At 40.9% G+C, this 21277-nt stretch overlaps 1 protein-coding gene across 1 annotated transcript; it reads right to left on the bottom strand.

The window, feature by feature from the left end:
- Positions 1 to 10427: 10427 nt before the first annotated feature.
- On the bottom strand, positions 10428 to 21058 carry ripk4 (receptor-interacting serine-threonine kinase 4). The gene is made up of 8 exons (XM_022199355.2): positions 20774 to 21058; positions 18300 to 18591; positions 17356 to 17504; positions 16945 to 16994; positions 14773 to 14931; positions 13651 to 13766; positions 12345 to 12585; positions 10428 to 12194 (listed from the first exon to the last, which is right to left on the bottom strand). Exons 1-8 carry the CDS (start codon positions 20953 to 20955, stop codon positions 10945 to 10947), a joined length of 2439 nt encoding a protein of 812 aa, XP_022055047.1. The 5' UTR covers positions 20956 to 21058; the 3' UTR covers positions 10428 to 10944.
- Positions 21059 to 21277: the final 219 nt, after the last annotated feature.

Genomic DNA, 21277 nt, shown 5'->3' with positions numbered 1-21277 from the left:
CCATTAGAAGCTTTAGAAGTAATTGTGCCATTGCAACATGGGACTTACCAAAGCAAAGGTTATCTAACAAACTGTCTGTTCAACTCACTTTTACCAGTGATATAGAGATATGTGCAGAAGTGAGAACACTTCTGACCCCATACTTCCCATCCATATTACATTAAATTAAATCAGTATTTATAGAAAATACTCAAGACAGTGGTGCTAATTCTGACTGAATGGCCTTTAAACAGAAAACCTGTTTTTATGCTGCTAAGAATCTGGGGTATGTCATTCTTATGCTGAACCTCTTTTTTTTTTTTAAAACAGCTTACATTAAAAACAGCAGAATAGTTCAATTAGTATTGTAAAGTTGGTGTGATATCACTGTCTGAACTGCCAGAACTGTTCTGGAAGTGCTTTATGTTAGCCAGTCCAGTCCAGTATTGCTCAGCAAAAGTGTAATGTTATGCAAAAAATGAGCAAACATCAGGAAGACTTAGACTACCATTTGAAAGTTTGGGGTCACCCAGGCAATTTCATGTTTTCCATGAAAACTCATACTTTTATTCATGTGCTAACATAATTGCACAAGGGTTTTCTAATCATCAATTAACCTTTCAGTTTGAGTAGTAGGAGTGATGGTTGCTGGAAATGGGCCTCTGTACCCATTTCCAGCAACCATCCATTAAAAATCAACTAGAATAGTCATATACCACATTAACAATGTCGAGACTGTATTTCTGATTGATTTAATGTTATCCTTATCGGAAAAACAATTGTTTCTCAAATATAAGAACATTTCTAAATGACCTCAAACTTTTGAACAGTAGCGCAGATATTTACATAAAGCTTCTGAATTCTTATTTTCCAATTGCTATTTTCATCAAGCTGTTCAACAAATTTTCCAACCCAAACAGCAAACTGACCTTTTCCAATGAATTGAAAGGGGGCAGTCTAATTAGGCCATGGATATCCTTTGAAAGAAAACCTCTGTAGACTGTGCTGGTATCACATGCTCTCGATTCAGGTTATCAGCCAGTATTTTACTGAAAGGCCATGGGTTTTTTACAGCCTCTCTGCAATTTCTGCATAGCCCTTTGGGGAGCTGTCATTTAACTCTACAGCTATAGCCACATAATGGCAAGTTGCTGAAGGCCACAACTGTACATCAGTTTCAGGAATATTTTATTGAGTTGGCTTGTTCATTTTATCCTGTGGGTGAAATGTACTGTTGTATTTCAAGACATTCCAGCAGATGGAAAAGTTGAAAAGGCCTGACTGCTTTCAAATGTATATTAGACTGTAGTGCACTCATTGCACTACAGCTCTATTTTGACATAAAAGAGCAAATTTTCTAAGTAATCAAATTGTTGTAAATGTAAACATTGTTAATAACTGAAATATATTAAAATACCACCAGAAACAATTATTTCATTGTGGAATGTCATCATTGTGGTTTGGACTGTGCTGAAATGATCCTACAAAAAAATAAAAATATATGAATAATAGCTTCAGTGAGCTCTTATAAAGAGTTTGCACCATCTCCTGGCCAAATACCAATAATACAACTGCCACTTCAACTGCCTTGTGTTTAGAAAGTATGACTGGAGAAAGTAAAGCAGGCTCTCAAGAAACCGTAAGTATATATTTGTGGTTGCAAGATATCTAAAACACTGATTTAGAAGAACTTTCTATGTTTCAACATTTTTATGATGGGTTTAGCTGGGTTAACATAATAATTTAGGTAATCTTATCACCATGGTAGTATGTGCATTAAACTCAAATTTCTGCATTAATTGTTTTAAAACTAAATTCAAGTTGAGGTAACCTGATTAAATTGACTTTGATAACTTAATTTGTCTTCATCTTGAGTTTGAGATTTGAAGTCCCTCCACTATCTTAACGTGTGGATAACTTCAGCTGTTCTAGCTCAATTGTAGTTTGTTGGTTGAGAAGAATTTCACTAGACTGATGCAAACTGTTGAGTACATTTTACTGTTCACACACACACACACACACACACACACACACACACACACACACACACACACACACACACACACACATACACACACACACACACACACACACGCATACTATGTTTTTCTATCATTGTGGGGACATATCATTGACTCCCATTCATATCTAACCCCTAACCCTTACCCCAACCCTAACCTTAACCCAGACCAAAACAATGCCTAACCCTAAAGAAACGTTTTTACACTTTTTCTTTTTCCCCTTGTGGGGACCGAAATGAGGTCCCCACAAGTGACATTGTTTTCGGTTTTCCTACAGTTGTGGGGACATTTGGTCCCCACAAGTATAGCTAGAACCTGAGCGCACACACACACACACACACACACACACACACACACACACACACACACACACACACACACACACACACACACACACCGGTGACCACCAATTTTAAAAATTTGCATTTTTTAAAAAACCTTTGTCATCAAAGGTACTGAAGGGTGATTTGAGCTGTATTCCTAAGAAATTGGACTGGCTGTAGTGACATCATCAGTGACATTCCGGAATGTCACTTTTCAATTCAATTCAATTCAATTTTATTTATATAGCGTCAATTACAGTCAAATCGTCTCAAGATGCTCTACAGAACCTATATGCCTGACCCCCAGAGCAAGCCCAAAGGCGACAGTGGCAAGGAAAACACCTTTTTAACAGGGAAAAAACCTCGAGCAGAACCCGGCTCTATATAGGGGGGACCCATCTGCCTGCTGGCCGGGCGGGTTGAAAGGGACAGAGGAGGGCAAGGGGGAAGGATGGGAGAAGAGGGAGGGGTGGGAAAGCAAGGAAAACACAACACACATTTGGATACATGTATGACAAGATATGTGACGCAAACAAAATATAAGCTAACATTGAAAACTGACTCATAGTTTACTCTTAAGATGTACGGCTCTGACATTAAACATACTCCATATATAGCTAGCAGTAAAATTCAAACAGTATGTAAGTTAGCATAACAAGTATAGTGAAGGCGATGCAGAGTTGACTGGTGGATAAGGGAAGTTGGAAGCGGAGGGCTGGAGGAAGGTCAGCAGCAGCATCCCACAGTGGACATGGTGGAGACTGGACCAGCTGGTGGAACATCAACCGCAGATCTGAAGCATCCAGCTCTGGGACCAGGGACACTCGGAGAAATAGCACAGGGGGAAACAGAGTGAATGTACTGCAATAACGGTATACATATTAAATGTAAAGGTAGATAGAGAAGGGCTCAGTGTGTCAAGAGAAGTCCCCTAGCAGCCTATAGGCCTATAGCAGCATGACTAAGGGCAGAACGAAGGGACGTCCAAGAGGGAGTCAGCTGTGCAAATGAAGACACAAACCGAACCCCTGTGGGTCACCCAGTCAGCCCTAACTATACCATTTGTCAAAAAGGAACTTTTTAAGCCTGGTCTTAAAAATAGAGAGGGTATCTGCCTCCCGAACCCAAATTGGGAGCAGGTTCCACAAGAGAGGCGCCTGATAACTGAAGGCTCTGCCTCCCATTCTACTTTTAGAAATTCTAGGAACAACAAGTAAGCCTGCAGTTTGAGAGCGAAGAGTTCTACTAGGATAATATGGTACTAACAGATCTTTAAGATATGATGGAGATTGGTTATATGTCAGAAGAAGGATTTTAAATTCTATTCTGTGTGTACATAGGGAATGGCAGGTTAACAATGAAGATGCATTTTTGCCATATTCCTCCCTTATCTTATCTCAAATTGCCTAGAAATGATCCCAGGCCTAAAATAAATTGGACTTTTAAGCAACTTACGTAATTATCTTCCTCTCTGCTTCCACCACAACATTTTACCATTGAAGAGCTGCGCATTACAACTGTTTCAAACAGGATATTTGTACACCATCTCTGCCCCTGCACGTCCCAAAATACCCTGTAGACACACAACCAATAGGCAGACTCCCTGTTCACATTGTTTTGTACCTGTTAAGTGAAGGTTAAGTTTATGTAGGCCTCTGGTCCACCTGGCAGCCGCAGCACAGTCAGCTATGAAGCCACATTCACTGTGCATCTAAATCACACAATGACTCATAGGTCTTATGTATACAACCATATGCAGCAGGGTGACATGCCCAGTGTGAACACCTCACTGCTCCCACACAACCAAACAACATGCACACCCGCATGGAGGTATTTTGGAAATTTGGGAACAAATAAATCCCCTACTGGGTTTAAGTGACTGAACATGTGGATACTAAAACCCTGCAACTCTGGTCTTCTGTCTTACTAGACCTAACATCATCCTGCTTCTACATATCAGACCTCATCTGTAATCATGAACACTTCGCTTCATTGCAAAGCTGGAATTAAAGGTGCCAAGACTGGTGTCGTCGAAAAGCAAATCCTAACATGTCCCCGAGCTGCTCCATTAACAAACAGCAGGGACACATATTGACACAGTGGCAGTGTGTTGGCTGGTGTGCGGCACGTTTTCCGCTTCACGGATGCTTTCCCACTCAGTGTGGACTTTAACCTCACTGCATTCATTCGCTATGATCTCAAACTTTCCAGGAAACTACTTTTTCCCGTCACTGTTCTTTGATTAGGCAAACAACTTCAATTATATTACAATAGTAGTATATATTAATGCTTTCCTCTGCATGGACTTCTATTATGTAACTTCAGTATCCACAAGTGGCTGTCTTTCCGTGACATTTCAGTGGTGTATTCATCCTTAGCTTCGTTAGCCATAAATCTTATAATTCATCAACGCTGAGTGCACCCACATCCATGTTTCACCCTGAGGCTACCTCCACATGTTCAAGCTTGCCTCGCTTCTCAAGTGGCACAATCTCTGATCTTGCTCAGCCAGTTCTGTGAGGTTAAAATAAGGGGAGAAGGAAAAGAGAGTGGGGAGAAAAACAGCTCACAGCACACTGTATGAGCCACATTCTCCCAGCAACCAGTCACAGAGCGAATAACAGATGTTGTTAATGTTTAGCTGATTGCTTTGTTTTCAGATAATCTGCCACAGGAATGGGTATGAGGTAATAGCTTTCTGAAAATATACTTTGATTTTTGTTCCCTTTATCAAGATTATGGCCATTAATCTCTTTTTACTTACCACTATGTGCTGATAAGGGCCTTGTATCACTTCAGTGAGTGTGTTTTATGAGGCCTTGTTGCTCGTCTGACTGAGCAGTGAGCAGTGACTCAGCCAAACTGAAAAGTCCCTCTTGTCATTGTCAAACAAAGGAGCAACCAGACGCCTCATCTGACAAGAGGCAAGTCTTGCAATCTTTAAGACAGTCACTGATTATACATATTGGCCTGTCCAGACAGCCGGCCACGCCACTGTGATGAAACAGTCTTTCAGATGCAGTGTTATGTAAAATTATGATTCAATATTAACATTTACAGCAATCCGTCAAATGCTGACTCTCTGCTGTTGAATAACACAATATGAGATGCATAATATTAAATGGCTTACTAATTTGGTCATTTAGGAAATTTGGTATCCACTGTTGAGGTATTTTAGATACATTGAATAAAGAAGAAAAGAAGCACTAAATAAAAGGATTTTAACAGTTCTTAAGTGTAATTGTTTGAACAATTTACTGTTGTTTTACATATTTTCACAGTTTGGTTAAATTACACAATAAAAACAAGCAAAAACTGTAAAAAAGTGTACGCATCAAAAAAACAGTATATTTATAAATGGTTCTTTTACAGTGTCTGACATTAAAGTTACACTTTTTTTTTTACTGTATTCTACCGTATTATAATGTAATCACAAGTAAACCTCAGCATGTTATTGGACTGTGGGAGGAAGCTGGAATACCCGGAGAAAACCCACGCATGCACATGGAGAACAGACAAACTCCATGCAGAAAGATTCCAGGCCCGGGCCAGGATATGAACCAGGATCTTATAGCTGCAAGACAACAGTCCTAAACACCAAATCCACTGTGCAGCCAATGAATTTAAATCAGCAAAAATAGTATTTAACAGTTATTTGTTGCCATTTGAAAGAAGCATATTTTATATTGAGAATTTTAAAAATTACGATGTTTTAGAGATTTTGATCTGTTTTGTTAACTGACCGATAATATCAGGTAAATAAATAAATAAGTTTGAATTTCCATGGTGAATGTAGCAAACAGAAGCACAAACTCTAACAATGTCCGCATCAAAAAGCTGTAGTTTACAGATAATGAATCATTCTTTTACAATGTATAACGATAAAGTTATACTTTGTTGCTAAATCCACTAAAAATATCATTCTTATACAGATTTTTGTTAAGTTATTGCCAGAGTGTTCACAGTTGATGCATTATCACGCTTGATACTCTAGGAAAACCCCTGCCAATAAAGTACCCGCATATCTCTGGCGTTTCAATTGATAGGACAACAAATGAACTTTTAACCACTAATTGATTCTTCACCCTGCCGCTTATCTCATGGCTTTTGATGACCTTTTCTGACTTGGTGACATCAATCAAAGACCTTCTCTCATTACTCCAAATCCTTCAATGTGGAGTTTGCCCCAAGGAACTCTCCAAAAATGTCTTGAGCCACTAAACCATGATCAACAGCATGCAGACAGGGAGAAGGATACAGTTAGACCTCTTGAACCTGACAAGATAGCAGGTTGCACCACCTCCTGTTAGCAAAAGAGTAGACAACTTATGGCCTCATTTCTGAGCACCCGTTGGGCTTCTCCTAAGCATAGTGGAGCCTGAGGGTGGCTTCCTTCACTGAGGCAACATGACAAATGTGTTGGTAGGGAATGACTTCATCCATCATTCATCAGGGTGTGAGGTACCAGAACAGGCTGAACTCTGAACTGCAGACAACTGAATGCACCGTCAGTAAGAAAAGGAAATGACTCATGCACTGTATGTATATAGTTAAACTTAAGATGTCTACAGCCACCCATCTGGTCTAACAATGGAAACATGTTTCCATGTTACTAGAATAACAGCATGCTTATTTTCTAAATACCAACTACACCCCTACAAATACTTCTGTAAAAAGAATAGATGACAATAACAACCATCTATTGTTGATACACATCTTAATCCTTATTAGGGTCACAGCAAGCTGAAATCTATCCTAGATGACCTGGGGCAAAGGCAGTGGGCATCCTGTACAGGTGACCAGTCTGTCACAGAGAGGCAAACAATCACACTCACATTCATGTAACCTCAGCATGTCTTTTTTGGCTGTGGAAGGAAGCTTTAGTACCCAGTGAAAATGCAAAGGGAGATCATGCAGACACCCTGCAGAAAGATCTCAGGCCCAGTCCAGGATGCAAACCAGGGATCTGCTAGCTACAAGGCAACACTAACCACCACTCCACTGTGCAGGCCTGAAAATAATATAGTTGACATGATTTTTTTAAAAATCTATGGATTTGAAAGTAATTCAGTGACTATGTGATGAAGATAAGACACCTCTTCTGTAAGCTGATATGTTTATAACAAATGAAAAGCATGGTTCTTATATAAAACTGGAGACCGGCATTCATTTTCTAAGTGTAGACTGTTTATTTTGGGGGGGAAAGTAATGCTTAACACTAGAGAATTTTGTTATGAAATAATATGCTACAACAACAGCTATTTTAAAGCAGTAATTGACTTGCATGTGAAATTGAGGGGAAATTAGCTGCTGCAAATTAAAATAATGAATGTACAGTGGGGGTATTTTTTTATACTATTTAATACCATTGATCACTGGCCTATTATTAATATACTATAAAATACTATACTATAAAATAGGCAGCTACCAGGAAAACTGATATGACTGTGTTCAGATGAATGTTTAAATAAATAAATCAACTTCTCAGATGGTTCCTCAAGGCTCGGAGTTATAGGGCCAGTATTATTCATTTTGTCCACAGATGATGTATGCAAGGCATGCATTTAATTTATGATGATGCAAGCTTTTTCCAGGCAGGAATTTGAAACATCTTTTGAATATTGTGAAAGAAAAAGAAAGGATTACTACTTCTAAAAAAAAAAGGCTTGATTTTACAATAGGAGCTTCAAAAACTTATCACCTTTCACAAAGCAAACCCGTGATTATGATGATGTTCAAAATCAACAAGTGTTAAAAAAAACATGTTTTTGTAAAAGATTATACACAATAAATAATTCTGGAGATCACATAATAATAATAATGTCAAAGAAATACTGATAAAAGACACAAAAAAATCCAACATGATTTGTGCCATGACCACATAAATGTGTAATTCCATGAACTTCACACACTTCAAGTCAAAGATCAAACAACTTTATTGATGCAAACAGCCATTCAACAAACAGAAAAATAAGGCAACAGCTTATTTTCATCTGTTTTCTAATTTTTATTAGTCATACTGAATGCAAAAATTAAATCCTTTGTAAATGTATCTGTCATTTCTGATCATGAAAAAGTGATCTCCCTGGTGCTATGGTATATTTTTCACATTGACATTCACTGCTAATGAATTCTGGAATAAACCTGTCAGTACTGTTATGAAAGTTCACAGATTCTTGTCGAAGTTACCACTGATCTATCTGAATGATATCTCATTTTGGGGATTATACAGACAATCAGAACTGTATCCTAGAATGAATAAGGAACACAACACAGTAAGTCATTGTACAACACCAGCAAACCAAACCTACCAGTTTATCAAACACAACAGCAGTCCTGACAGGAGTTGGAAGATGAGATTGGGCAATGAGAGCACGTTATCTGCCCCATAGCCGGAGCCGAGATGGATCACCAGGCAACAGGCAGGACAGAGTACTGTGTACACAAAACACAGGCCTCAGATTACACACATTTCAAGCAGCCATTTTCTGGGTCTCCGCGAACACCAGCTATAAAAACAGGACAATTACAAGCAGCAGCCACTCGCACTGAGTTTCTCGGGTTACGAAAAGCCAGCCCTTAAGGCGTCAGAGATGGCGTGCTGGTTTTACTGAGCGATGAAAAGTTAAAGTGGTCTGAAGAATTAGCCAACAGGCTGGAATTGCAGGTAGTGCATAAGCCCCTTCTACTCATCCATCATCTTACAGCCTGTGATCCCCCTCAGGGGCAGTTCCCATGGTCTCTGCCAACCTCAACATGCTGTGGAGTAGAGGTATAAAAATAATAATAATACTCCAGGTGAGGCTGCAGATGCAGACATGCCACCTCTATGTAACATCAAGGCTGATCATAGCTGCACACGTGCTGGTGGAGAGGCGGCTGGAGCCAAGGCACGCCGACTCTGAAACAAGACACTTTCTCCAAGAGGCCTGCAGCAACATGTGCTGTGGAAAGTTGTCAACTATTTTGGAAAACAATATTACTTTAAAGAAGAAGAAAAGAGCTCTTGTACAATATCTTATGATGATGGAAGTGAATTCATTTGTTCTCAGTTTTACATGTATATTTCAAAATGAGCTGATGCTATCAAAGGATTTGCTCCCATTTTAGTGAAAAAAATATTAATGGCTGCATGTTCTCAGTAGTTACGTATCATACATTTTGAGAAAATATACAGCAGGTCTGACAAAAACAGAATCTTAACCTTAAGTACAGCTATTGTATTATTGTGATATTTTCTGAAAATCATCTTGAAAATTCTGTATATTGAAAAGTTTTATGTTAGCCTGTATTTGTATATGTGGTTTTATAAAAGACCTGTTCGAAAAATCCTACTTAATAAAAGTACATAAGTATTAACAGCAAAATATAATTAAAGTAATAAAGTTCAATCACTGGTTTGGTCCCACTGATTGATATATTATTATATCTCCCATCATTAGATCAATAACAGTGGAGCATCAGTGTGTCAGCAGCATGTTACTGTTAAAGCTGTTGCAGGCAGAGCAATTTGAACTGTTTTCAATCCAGCAGTTCAGCTCAGTAGTTCTAGCACATTACTGAAGGAGGAGGAAAAAAGATTAACTCTGATATACAAATCTGTTTTCAGTTTACAGACTTTTCTTCTAATTTTTGGCTCATTTGAACAAATACTGAGACAACATAAAGACATCGAAATATGAACCCAACTGCACATTGCCGTTTGTACTACATCTATCCGTATCTGCAGCTTGTTATAGTATTCATTAAGTTAAATCTTCATATCAAAAGTAACTAAAGCTGTCAGATAAAAGTAGTGGAGTATAAATTACAATGCTGTTGTTAAGTTTGTAGAACTGAGTGGAATTATAAAGTAGCCTAACACAAAATACTCAAGGAAAACACAAGTATTTCAACATTGTATTTAAATACTTGAGTACAGTTACTTTCCACCACTGAATATATCTATGTAGAGTTTGGCATAAAGTTACAAAACTGGCACTGTCTAATTTTTCACTTCTCCTTGACTATAAGAAAAACATGTTAAGCCAGTTAACCACCCATATGGCATGAAAATAACTCTTTTATAATATGCAGTTCAAGTTATGTGAGAAAAGCAACAAGCAAAGGTATAAAATGTTTTAATGGATGATATAGCACTGATATGTAACAGGTACAGAACACTGAAAGTTGGCTCTGATGAACTACAGCATTCATCTAATACAGCATATGATTTAAGTTTGTCCTCTATTAAATATAATTTACAGGCATACCAGCTGCAGCATGATGCAGCTAAAAGTCCCTGAAGGACATTAGCTTCCTAATTCAATGTACATGTGCTTGTTATGTAAAAAAAAAAAAAAAAAAACGAAAAAAAAACATTGCTTGTAAAGTAAAAAAAGTAAACAAAAGTCTAAATTTAGAGACAATACAGTATTTATACTTTCTATTTACAGTGTACATATTTACATCAAAGCTTTCCCAACCATTAGGAAGAACCTACAGCACTCAAAGGGCTTTGGAGTCCAAAAGACTAGAAGATTGGAGTAACCAACCCCTAACCAACTCTGAGGCAGCAGAGGAGTGGAAAGAAACTCCACAGAAGATAGTTGTGCACAGTTTTGTTTGTGTCCTTGTTCTTGTTAGCAGGGTGCTGAGGAGCACTGTGAGCTGACAGATTGTGGACAGTCTTTGTTGGTGTGCTCTGTCAGTTTGAGAATTACAACCTTCCTCTGGAGCTGCTGAGTCTCCGCCTTTGCAGGTTCCTCAGCTGCTGGTTGTACTGAGCTCTCGATAACAGAGTCCTGACAGTCCTGTGGCAGCAGCATAGTAATGACGTTTGAGTAGCCGCCCTGCACTGCCAGATGTAACGGACTGAGGCCCTGCTCATCTGACAAGGTCCCACCGTCTGGACAGTGAAGGAGCAGCTCTTTCAGGACTTCACAGTGTCCGCTCTCTGCTGCCAGGTGGCAGGGGGTGCGTAGGGCCTGGGTGGCTCTGTAGGGATCTGCCCCTTCCTCTATCAACATTTTCACTGTGGCCAGGTGGCCCCGCTGGGAGGCAAGGTGCAGAGGAGTGAGTCCTTGGGTGTTCTGGGCATGGATGTCTGCCTGGTGTTTGATCAAAAGGCGAGAGGTGCTGGTGTGACCCGTTTGTGCCGCCACGTGTAGAGGTGTGTTTAACCCAGCAGACATCATGTGGACATCCGCTCCAAGCTCAATCAGGATCCGTGCCACTCGATACTGCCCCCTCTGGGATGCCAGATGCAGCGGTGTGCGACCATCTGTGGTTTGGCCATCAACATCAGCACCAGCCTGCTTGATCAGCAGCTTGACGATGCCCAGATGTCCTTGCCAGGCAGCAAAGTGAAGCGCTGTCCAGTTGTCTTTGCCCTTGATTTGAACATCGGCACCACGGCTCAGCAGCACCCTGATTACATTCTCCTGGCCGTGCTGGCAGGCCACATGAGCTGGTGTGCGTCCCTGACCATCGGTCTCATTGATGGCAGCCCCTCGGTCCAGCAGCAGGCGTGTGATGGCCTCGTCCCCATTCTGAGCTGCCCAGTGCAAAGCTGTGTACTGGTCCTCATCTTTGGCATTCACATTGGTGCTGCGCCTGCCAAGCAGAAGCTCTGCCAGTGGCTTCAGGTGCTTCTCTGTGGCTAGGTGGAGAGGGGTGGAGCCTCGGGCGTTTGCAAGGTTGGGATTGGCGTTGTTCAGGAGGAGGAACTTGACGGCCTCCTCATTAGCCAAAGTGATGGCGTGGTGCAGCAGGCTGCCTCCTCCATCCAGGAGAAGGTCAACATCCTGAGGCTGGAGGATCTTCATCAGCTTGGCAGTATCTTTGGTCCTGATGGCCTCACATAGCTTTCGCTTCTGGACCTCAGCAGAATCTGAGCAGTACAGAAGGAAAGGATGACTTTAGGGCTAAAATCACTGTTTAAAACGTTACACTGATACTCTGTGAATTCATGCATTTATCAGTATTAGGTATTTGTTTACACAAATAAAACTTGAAGTTTGGATCTTTAATGGGCTCTTACCATATGTGCTTTCTTTCTCAAAAGACAGTGTGATGGAGTCTTGAGAGGAGAAAGCAGAATCTGCAGAGGAGATGCCAGACAGTCTCTTGCATGTGTTCTCTTTGCTGTGGCAGCTATCCTCCTTCACTCGATCAAAACTCCTAGAGATCCCCGAATCCACTTGGCTCAGCAGCTCTGACAGACTGTAGTCTTTCTCAGGCAACATGGCGGATTTTGGACGCACGGGCTTGTTGTCATTACCCTGTAAAGAAAAAGCCAGAGACGCACACAGTGTTATAGACAAGCTATTCTTGGACAGCTTCACAGTTCATTTTAAATACACTCAGGTGAATAGTTAGTGCTCTGTTCCAAATCCACTCCACTGTCAGTGGCTAGTAAATGTTGACAGTGAGATAATTTGTTAAAGTAACCTGAATGTATGCGGAAGTCCATAACAGAGACAGATATCATTAACAGCTGTCATTTCATGTGAACAGGATGTTTGTTTCTAGTCACGTACACCAAAGCAAGGAAATGACAAAGCAGCCTACAGGTTAAACAATCCAATCAGTCAGCATTCCTGTTGTGATGCAATGGGTGTCCAGGATCAACCATATGACTTATAAAGTCATAATCATGTCTGGAACAGCCTAAAGACAAGCCTCCTGTTGTCTGGGAGAGTAGTTATACATTAAAGAAAAAACCCATAAAGTCTGTTAAGAGATGGAAGTGAGGAAAAATGACAGCATATAACAAGTGGGCCATTACTGCTACTCAAGTATGTTTGTTGCTCTTCAGTTCAATTCAGTTTGACTTTCTTCACATAGCACCAATTACAGGTGAAATTGTCTGCCTGCTGGCCGGCGGGTTGAAAGGGGCAGAAGAGGTAGAGAGGTAGACGGGGAGAGGGGGAGAGGGGGAGAGGGGGTGAGGGAAGGGGAGATGGAGGGGGAGCGGGAGGGATGGGAGAAGAGGTCAGTGGGAAACAAGGAACATATAACACACAGTTGGATACATGCATGATAAGCTAGATGATACATACAAAGTACAAGCTAACACTGAAATTGATTCATAAGTTTACTGTTGTGGTGTAAGGCTCTGGCATTAAATATGCTACATAAATTGCTGGTAATAATATTCAAACAGTATGTAGGTGAGCATATCAAGCTTAGTAAGGGTGATGCAGAGTACATCAGTAGAAATGGGCACATTTGAATGGGAGCCACAGTTGGAAAAAAAACACAAGATATCTTACAGAGACGCAAAAATATGTGAAATACAGGTTTTTTCATGCAAAATCTGTAAATGTGGTGAAGTCATGTCTTACCTGGTTACTGCTGAGTGCCTTGGGGGATGTGGGCTCTGGCTCTGATGTTGATAAGGTCGGTGTCTTGGGCTCCTCCTGAGGTTTAGAGCAGAGCTCCTCAGCTTCAGATGTGATTTCTGGAAGGACAACAGCTCTGAGTCAGGTTTTAGTTATATCAGGGATAGAGTTAAGGATAACAAAATGGGAGAGGAGTAGCGTAATGGTGTGTTTAAAGTTCCCTGCTTTTGCTGGTTTAACCCTCAAAAACTCATGTCTGTGTATCAGATGTAAATACGTATGTTATAGAAATGTATTCCATGAAAAAAAATTATTCATGCCTTAGAATTATTTTTTATGTAACTTTACACTGTTGCCTTCTCTAGAATCTGCAGATCTACTTACTCCTTTCCTCTGCCTCTACTCAACCCTCCTCTGCTGGCTGCAACTCAGGCTCACCAGCTTACCTACCACTCTGCTCAAACACTGTAAAACTGCTCTACACTACACTATAGCAAGTTTTAATGTTAGAGGAATTCAGCCATACATGCTTAAACCCAAAAGAGATTCTAATGAAGAGTGATGATGCAGAAAATTCTACTCTGCATGTTCCCAGGATTGGTTCCCAAATTTGTTATGTACAACACCTTAGAAGTCGAAATCTGTGTTTGGATACTGTCACTAAGAGTGCAGTTTCAAGGCACAAAAGCTCAGAGATGTTGTTGACTGCTTATGTTGCTCATGATAAGCCTTTCAGTATATGAAAATCACCATACTAGAATTCTAGGAGCTTCAGTAAAAAGCCACTGGACTTCTTTCATTCAGAGTTTCAGTTCAGAATTTAAAAAGTCTCTTGGATGAGAGGTGAAACATCTTCTAGAAGCTAAAAGAGAAATGCAGTTGTTTTTTACCAAAGCTCCTAGGACTCTACACAGATGTACCATATGGACATGTTAAAAAAGGAAAAAAACTAAACTTGATTTTCAACACAATTTTTTTTTATTTTTATCCAGCCAAAAGGAAATATAATGGAAAACAGTGTGTAGTTGAAGGTATAAGATCCCTTTTGTTTCGTATTAATTTTCTCTTCTGTTATCAGGATCGATGAATGTAGACAGCTATTAACAGCAGAGAGACACAACTTACCCTGGAAGCTGGGTCTGGCTTCAGGGTTTGTGGCCCAGCAGCGTTGCATGAGGCTCAGGAAACCTGTGCAGGCTGAAGGTCGACATCGTGGCACTGCTCCCAGGTCTGGACGCACCCCTTTCACCACCTTCACCATGATCTGCAGGATATTGTTCTCTCCTGAAGGAAAAATTGTGGAGTAGTTCAGTTTCATCAATAACTAATCATTCAAAAAGCACATGGCCCGCATATTTTTTTTTTCATATTTCTGGCAAATGGATCTGCTCTGATAAGGACACATGGTCTAAAGACAACCAGAAGTTGCTTGGCTTGTATGTCACATATTGCAACACACTGTATGACAACACAGCTTCAGGTGGTGACAGACGCCGGTGCCTTTATCGACGGTTAGTCCTGCACAGCTTTATCTCCATCTTCCTGTGTGCTCAGATAGGGGAGTGTATGTTGTTGTTTCCCATGGGAGTCAAAAGGGAAAAGCTCTCAGAGATCCTGATCTGACCTCTTTCCATCTGACTGAGGGATCAGCCAAGTCAATGATTCAGAGCAAACAGGTATAGAAGCTTTAATCACAGGTACTTCACCTCCTATTGTAACCGTAATACTCTACACAGGTGGAGGAGGAAGACAGGCAGGGATGGCAGCCGGGCCATTTCTCAGTTTTTAATTATGTCTGGATCAACATAGGCGGTGCCAGTGCCAAGCCTGCCACCCTATCCAGACACTGGATGGCAAAAGTGAACCGCTACCTGATACGCCTGGGAAAAAAAAACACTGTGCTTGCCAGTCTGGCCCTGTCCACCTGCCTGCCCTGGAATTCACCGAGTAAACACACACACTACAGCTCCTGAACACACACACACACACACCTTTAAAGGCGTGACCTGAGTGTTAATCTTGTGTTTACTGGAAACTATGAAAGCTCATTCATGCTAGGAAATGTTAAAAATAGATGGAAAGTTAGGAGAGATAAAACATTCTGGCATATGAATTCAGATGTTTGTCTTATTGAATAAACGTGCAAGAAGTCTAATAGTGTGGGGTTAGGGTTGTGGTTCAGAATGTTAGGAAATGCTTGTAAAAGAAACACCTCAGTGACCTATTTGACAATCGATCCACCACTTTGGGCCACACAAAAATATCTGAGGAGATATTCAATGGACTGCCAATTCATTTATGCAGTTTCATGGTCACCAGAGGATGACACCAACTGACTTTGGTGATGACCACTGAGCTTGACATTACTGGTTTTGAATGAAATGCTTTCACTATTATTTGATGGATTGGCAGGAAATTCTAGTCACTTGAGTGTTTCCTACGGCTGAAGAACATGCGATAAAAACTGTATTGCAGTTATTTTTAAAGATTTTGTGATATTCATTTTAGTCAAAATGATCATTTTTTGAAATGATTATGTGATTTTTGCTGCTGTCTGCACTGAAACAAACATGTCCTTTTCTGTCTGGAGAATAGGATCTGTTGGCATCTGTATACCCGTAGCACCACAATTCTTCACTTTTATTATTATATTGTGAGACATTTTACATTTATCAAAAAGAAATTGCAAGTCCTGTGATTTGGATATTGCACATGGCTATATTGTGCCTAATGTTCTCCCAACTTTTGGTCCTCATAATTAAATCAAAATAAAAATGAATACAAGACCTTAGTAAAACTAATGCTAACTAGCCTTAGCTGTACTTTGTGTTTAGTGCATTAGGCTACAGCAGCACTGTGCAGCTGCTCAGTTTATGAACTGTACAACAGAACATTAGTCACTTATAATATAAGTCATTAATGCTAAATAAAGTAATAAATAAGCAATAACTGTGTTTAATTCATCACCCTGGCTACAGAGAGCTCTCAGTCCTCACTGCCTTGAAGCATCCTTTTTTAATTCTTTAATTTGAAATTGCATACTTTTTTGAATTCTCTTGCACTCTTGGACACTAAGTGCACTATAAAACATGTCAACATCTGCACATGCTTAACATATGATATTTTGCTTTTTATGTTATTCTTATTGTTTATTTTTTTATTTATTTACTGTAGAAAACATATTCCACCTCTTTATAAAGCATTTCTATTCTATTCTATTCTATTCTATTCTATTCTATTCTATTCTAGATGTACAGTCATCAGGACCACATGTGTTGATGCCACTGCAGTGCTCACCTTGGTAGGGTTTCTTCTGTGTGAGAATCCCCCAGATCACGATGGAGAAACTGAAAAGGTAAAAAAAAAAAAAAAAAACATCCAACATCACACTTCTGTCAGAAATGTGGCACCCGCCTCTAATTTCAAAAATATATTTGATTCTTATCCGATATCAAAAAGTGTAATAGAAATCAGTGAGTAAATACATTCACACATTAACTGACACTTCACTGGCTGTAATATAGAAAATTAATTTTAAAGGTTTTACAGTGTTAGAAATGTAATAACTCAGTATATATCATACCAAATTAATCTCTTTCATGTGGTTATTCACACTGTGAGTCAGAACTTAACTGAACACAATACAGCCAGAGAACACCTACCACATTCACACGAAATCTTGTATGTAAAGTGCCAAAACAACCCCACCTGTATACGTCATGCTTGGTGTCCGACACTCTGTCCTTCTCTATGATGCTCTCAGGGGGCAGGTAGGCAATCGTGCCGCAGAATCCATCTCTGCTGATGTCATCCGCCCGTGACAGACCGTTCCACCGGGCCAGACCAAAATCAGAAATCTGAGACAGAGATTGATCAGATCAGACCCTCAATCACATCAACCCTGCAGTGTTTCTCATGAAGTGCCGCGGCTGTGATGACTAACTCTGTCCGCTGAGTGTGACAGGCAGCTAAGCTCTTATTATGTGCTCTCAGTGGTATGATGAGGGCAACCCGGCCATGTCCCAGCCTGTAGGAGAGGAGAGGCTCTGCACATTTGTGTTGAGGAGTGCACACCCACCTACACACACTCAGTCACAGAGGGAGATTTAATAGGAGCTAAATTAATCGTGTCGGGACAAGCCCGGGTGAGGTGTTTACATCCAGGTATCAAACTCTGAAGATGATGGTTCCCACCCCTTGCTCTTGCTGCAGTTGAGCTGTTTAGAGTTTGGACAGAGGCTGAGAGACACCTGTCTGCCTAGAGCATGTGCAGGGCTATCATTTTAAATGGATGAAAGGGAACAGCAAAGCACCTCACTGCTGAAATTCCTTCCAAAAGCTTAATGCTGGGACTCTGAGAAAGCTTTTAAACAAAGATGACTGAGGTTTGACTTCATGTCAAATCATTCTTCCAGGAACAAAAACATTAGGTCATCACATTTCTAATCACACACTGGTAGTGTTTCCTGCAACTCATTTTTATACAGAAAAAGACAATACAAATGACAAAAAAATCTGCACAAATGTGAACTAAAAAATGGTAACTAATTCCAGCCAAATACGATCAATCTGATCATTATTTTTGAATGTTTTTACAAAATAAATGCCCTAATGAGACCAGGGTGCTGCTACGTTGGTGGTAAACTGCCTACCTTGACATGATAGTGAGCATCCAGCAGGATGTTGGCTGGTTTCAGGTCCAGGTGGAGCAGCGGTGGATTCATGCAGTGCAGGAAGTTCATTCCCACTGCAGTCTCATGGATGATGCGGAAACGGAGCTCCCAGGGCAGCGGCTCAGTGGCCAGGAGGGTCTCCAAGGAACCGGTCTCCATGTACTCCATGACCAGGCCCTGGGGGTCCTCACAGATCCCGTACACAGGCAGGATGTATCGGAACTTTGCTGCCTCCATCTTCTTAGCCTCCTCGAGCAGCTCCAAACGCTCCCTGTGTCAAAGACATTATTGACTGCATCACTTTGAAGTTACATTACATTACATTACATTTCACTGCTTCAGTCAGTCTCTCATGTGGCATGACTAGACAGTTTTAAGAAGTTCAGATAAACAACAGTTGAAAGGTATTTGGGTCACCTTGTTATTCACCATTGCTTCCTCAGCTCAGTTATTTATCAGACACTCTCTTTCATAAAACATTAACCTGTTCTGTGATTCTGAGCTCATACTTTGCTCACTGAGCCACCATATTTGGCGTAATTGTTGCCCTAATCAAAATTCCAGCACATTACACATTGTCCTCAGTGAACTCTTAGCTATGCAAAATGTTTATCAGCTGTAACCTTGGAGGCTGTGAATATGTGACCTCTACAAACATGTATAATTAATTTACATTCTGAATATGCGGCTCATGCTCCTAACTGCCCAGTGGTTCTGTTCAAACCTCGAGGACATGTCTGCCTGGAACGCATCAGGAGAGCGCAGTTGGCTTAAACACAGCTCTTGTTCTCTGTTGCTCAATCTTTGCACAGCTCCCTTTATCAGTGCGCTGCTGACATACCTCAAACACAACTGTGCAGGTCAGTCATGACCTCAGTGCACATATTTCAAAGGTTGCTTTCATAATGCAGCCTCTTAATGAGGAGAAATGAGAGAAAGTTCAGTCACTTCTTATGACTGTGTTTGTAGGAATGTGCTTCAAATGCAGATTGGACTCCAAATTCTGTTTTCTACCATCAATTAAATTAAATTAGATGTGCATGAAATACTCCTACAACACCTGAGTCTATTATAGGGACAGTGTCTCAGATTACTAAAGGAGTCAATAGGAGGACACCTGAATATAATTGTCCTTTATAGTGAGTACAAGTGAAGGAGGCACAAGTCCCCAAATCTGCCTGGCAGGAATAATCAAACATGATACGGGCGAATGAGCATTGAGTTGTTTGCTGAACCCTTCATTTAAGCCAAAGTGCTCGCTAGCAGCTCTTCAGAACCAAACAATGTCCCTGCTTCAACAGAGAGGCCCGGTAAGACCGGTTAGACAGCTTCTAATATCGTCTGTGCCACACAGCGGCAGCCTGCGACACAGCAAGACAAAGGTGGCTTTGAGTCCCTGTTGCTGGATGCTATGTGTGGGTCAGTGAAGACTGCAGTCAAATGACTGTTTATGCACTTTGCAGATGTTTGGAGGTGATAACATCTTTGGTGCAGGTTCATTGGATGCTTTTAAGCTGCACCACAAGTTTGGGAGGATATGCCTGTCCTCACAGTTTAAAATGTTGTGGTGACAGTGACCAGATGATAAATCACAATCTGACAATCCAACCTAGTTTGCTATGTCTACACCAAGAAATTACTTTGTTTCTTTGTTTTTATACAAAAGCATCTCATGAGGCAACAATTATAATGAGTGTTATATAATAAAATCAGTGTATATGCACAGAAAAATGGAAACTTCCATTGATAGGTGAACTGCTGTGCTGCATGATGGGAAAACATTCAGTAACAATTTACATACAACTCGACACATACAAGTATACAAAATCCTCGGAAGGCAGCAGCGAAATTCATGGCTATGAAAAAGAGTAGAATATTCTAAAGACTTGTGTAATCCCTAGCAGTGCCTGGAGGGACAGACCTCTTTGCTCCCTTTATTGAAAAGTGCACCGTTTTATTGGGCCCCTCCCTGAGGTCACAACATGATAACATCACTGTTTATTGGAGACATCAGCTGTGACCCTTTCATGTTTGGTCCTACCTGGACAAATAAAACAGCTCCAGCCCTGAGCACTGTGGACTGACATTTGCCCTGAGAATGAATCAGCATGTTGGTACACCCTGCAACACAACGTAACTGTGTTGAAATATGTAAATGTGACTTCCAGTTCACTGCTGAGCCACCTTTCCAGGTGCACTGTGTGCCCAGACTGGCAGAACGTGAGTCACACATTACTCCCTCATATTCGGAGCCTGTGTCTGTCTACTGCTGGCCTGTAAACTGCTCAACAAACTGTACAGCTGAGAGATAAAAGACCAGAAAAGACAGATCTGTACATCTGGAACAAGCACAGAAGGAAAGAGATATTTGAACTAAGACAGAGATCAGCATGTGGCCCTAAATTCATCACCAGTACCAACATAACACATGTGGCTCAACAGCTGTAACTTACTTGTCATCCACATGAAGGCAGGGAGGGCACTTGATAGCCAGCCATGTTTTCCACTGTACGTGCCGGACTTTGTATACTTGTCCAAATCCACCTGAGCCTATTTTCTCCCAGCTGCCAAACTCAGAGGAATCAAAGGTCCTTAACAGCCCCATATTCCCATGCGAGGGATCCGGAACATCCATATCCACGTTGAGAAACCCACCAGTCAGATAAATTCCTTTTTTATTCGTCTCCAAGGCACAATCTGTGGAAGTGAACACACACACCACCGACTTGATTGTGAGCTCTTCCTTGTTTTTCTCTTTGCCTAGCTCAGTGAGGCCCCTCCTTCTCCTCAGGTGAAAAGAGAGGCTGGGCCTGCTGCTGTGACTTCACATCCTGGTTTTGAAACACGGGGCAGAAATGGAAAAGTTCACTGAAGGAACATGACAGCCCACAGGGCACCACACTGCATGTAAATGCCTTCAGACAATTGTTTTCTAGATGCCCTGAAGTCCTGAGCTT

The sequence above is a fragment of the Acanthochromis polyacanthus genome, chromosome 17 (genome assembly GCF_021347895.1).
Source record: "Acanthochromis polyacanthus isolate Apoly-LR-REF ecotype Palm Island chromosome 17, KAUST_Apoly_ChrSc, whole genome shotgun sequence".
NCBI lineage: Eukaryota > Metazoa > Chordata > Actinopteri > Pomacentridae > Acanthochromis > Acanthochromis polyacanthus.
The sequence above is the reverse complement of the archived record's forward strand: the minus strand, read 5'-3'. Positions and strand labels throughout refer to the sequence as shown.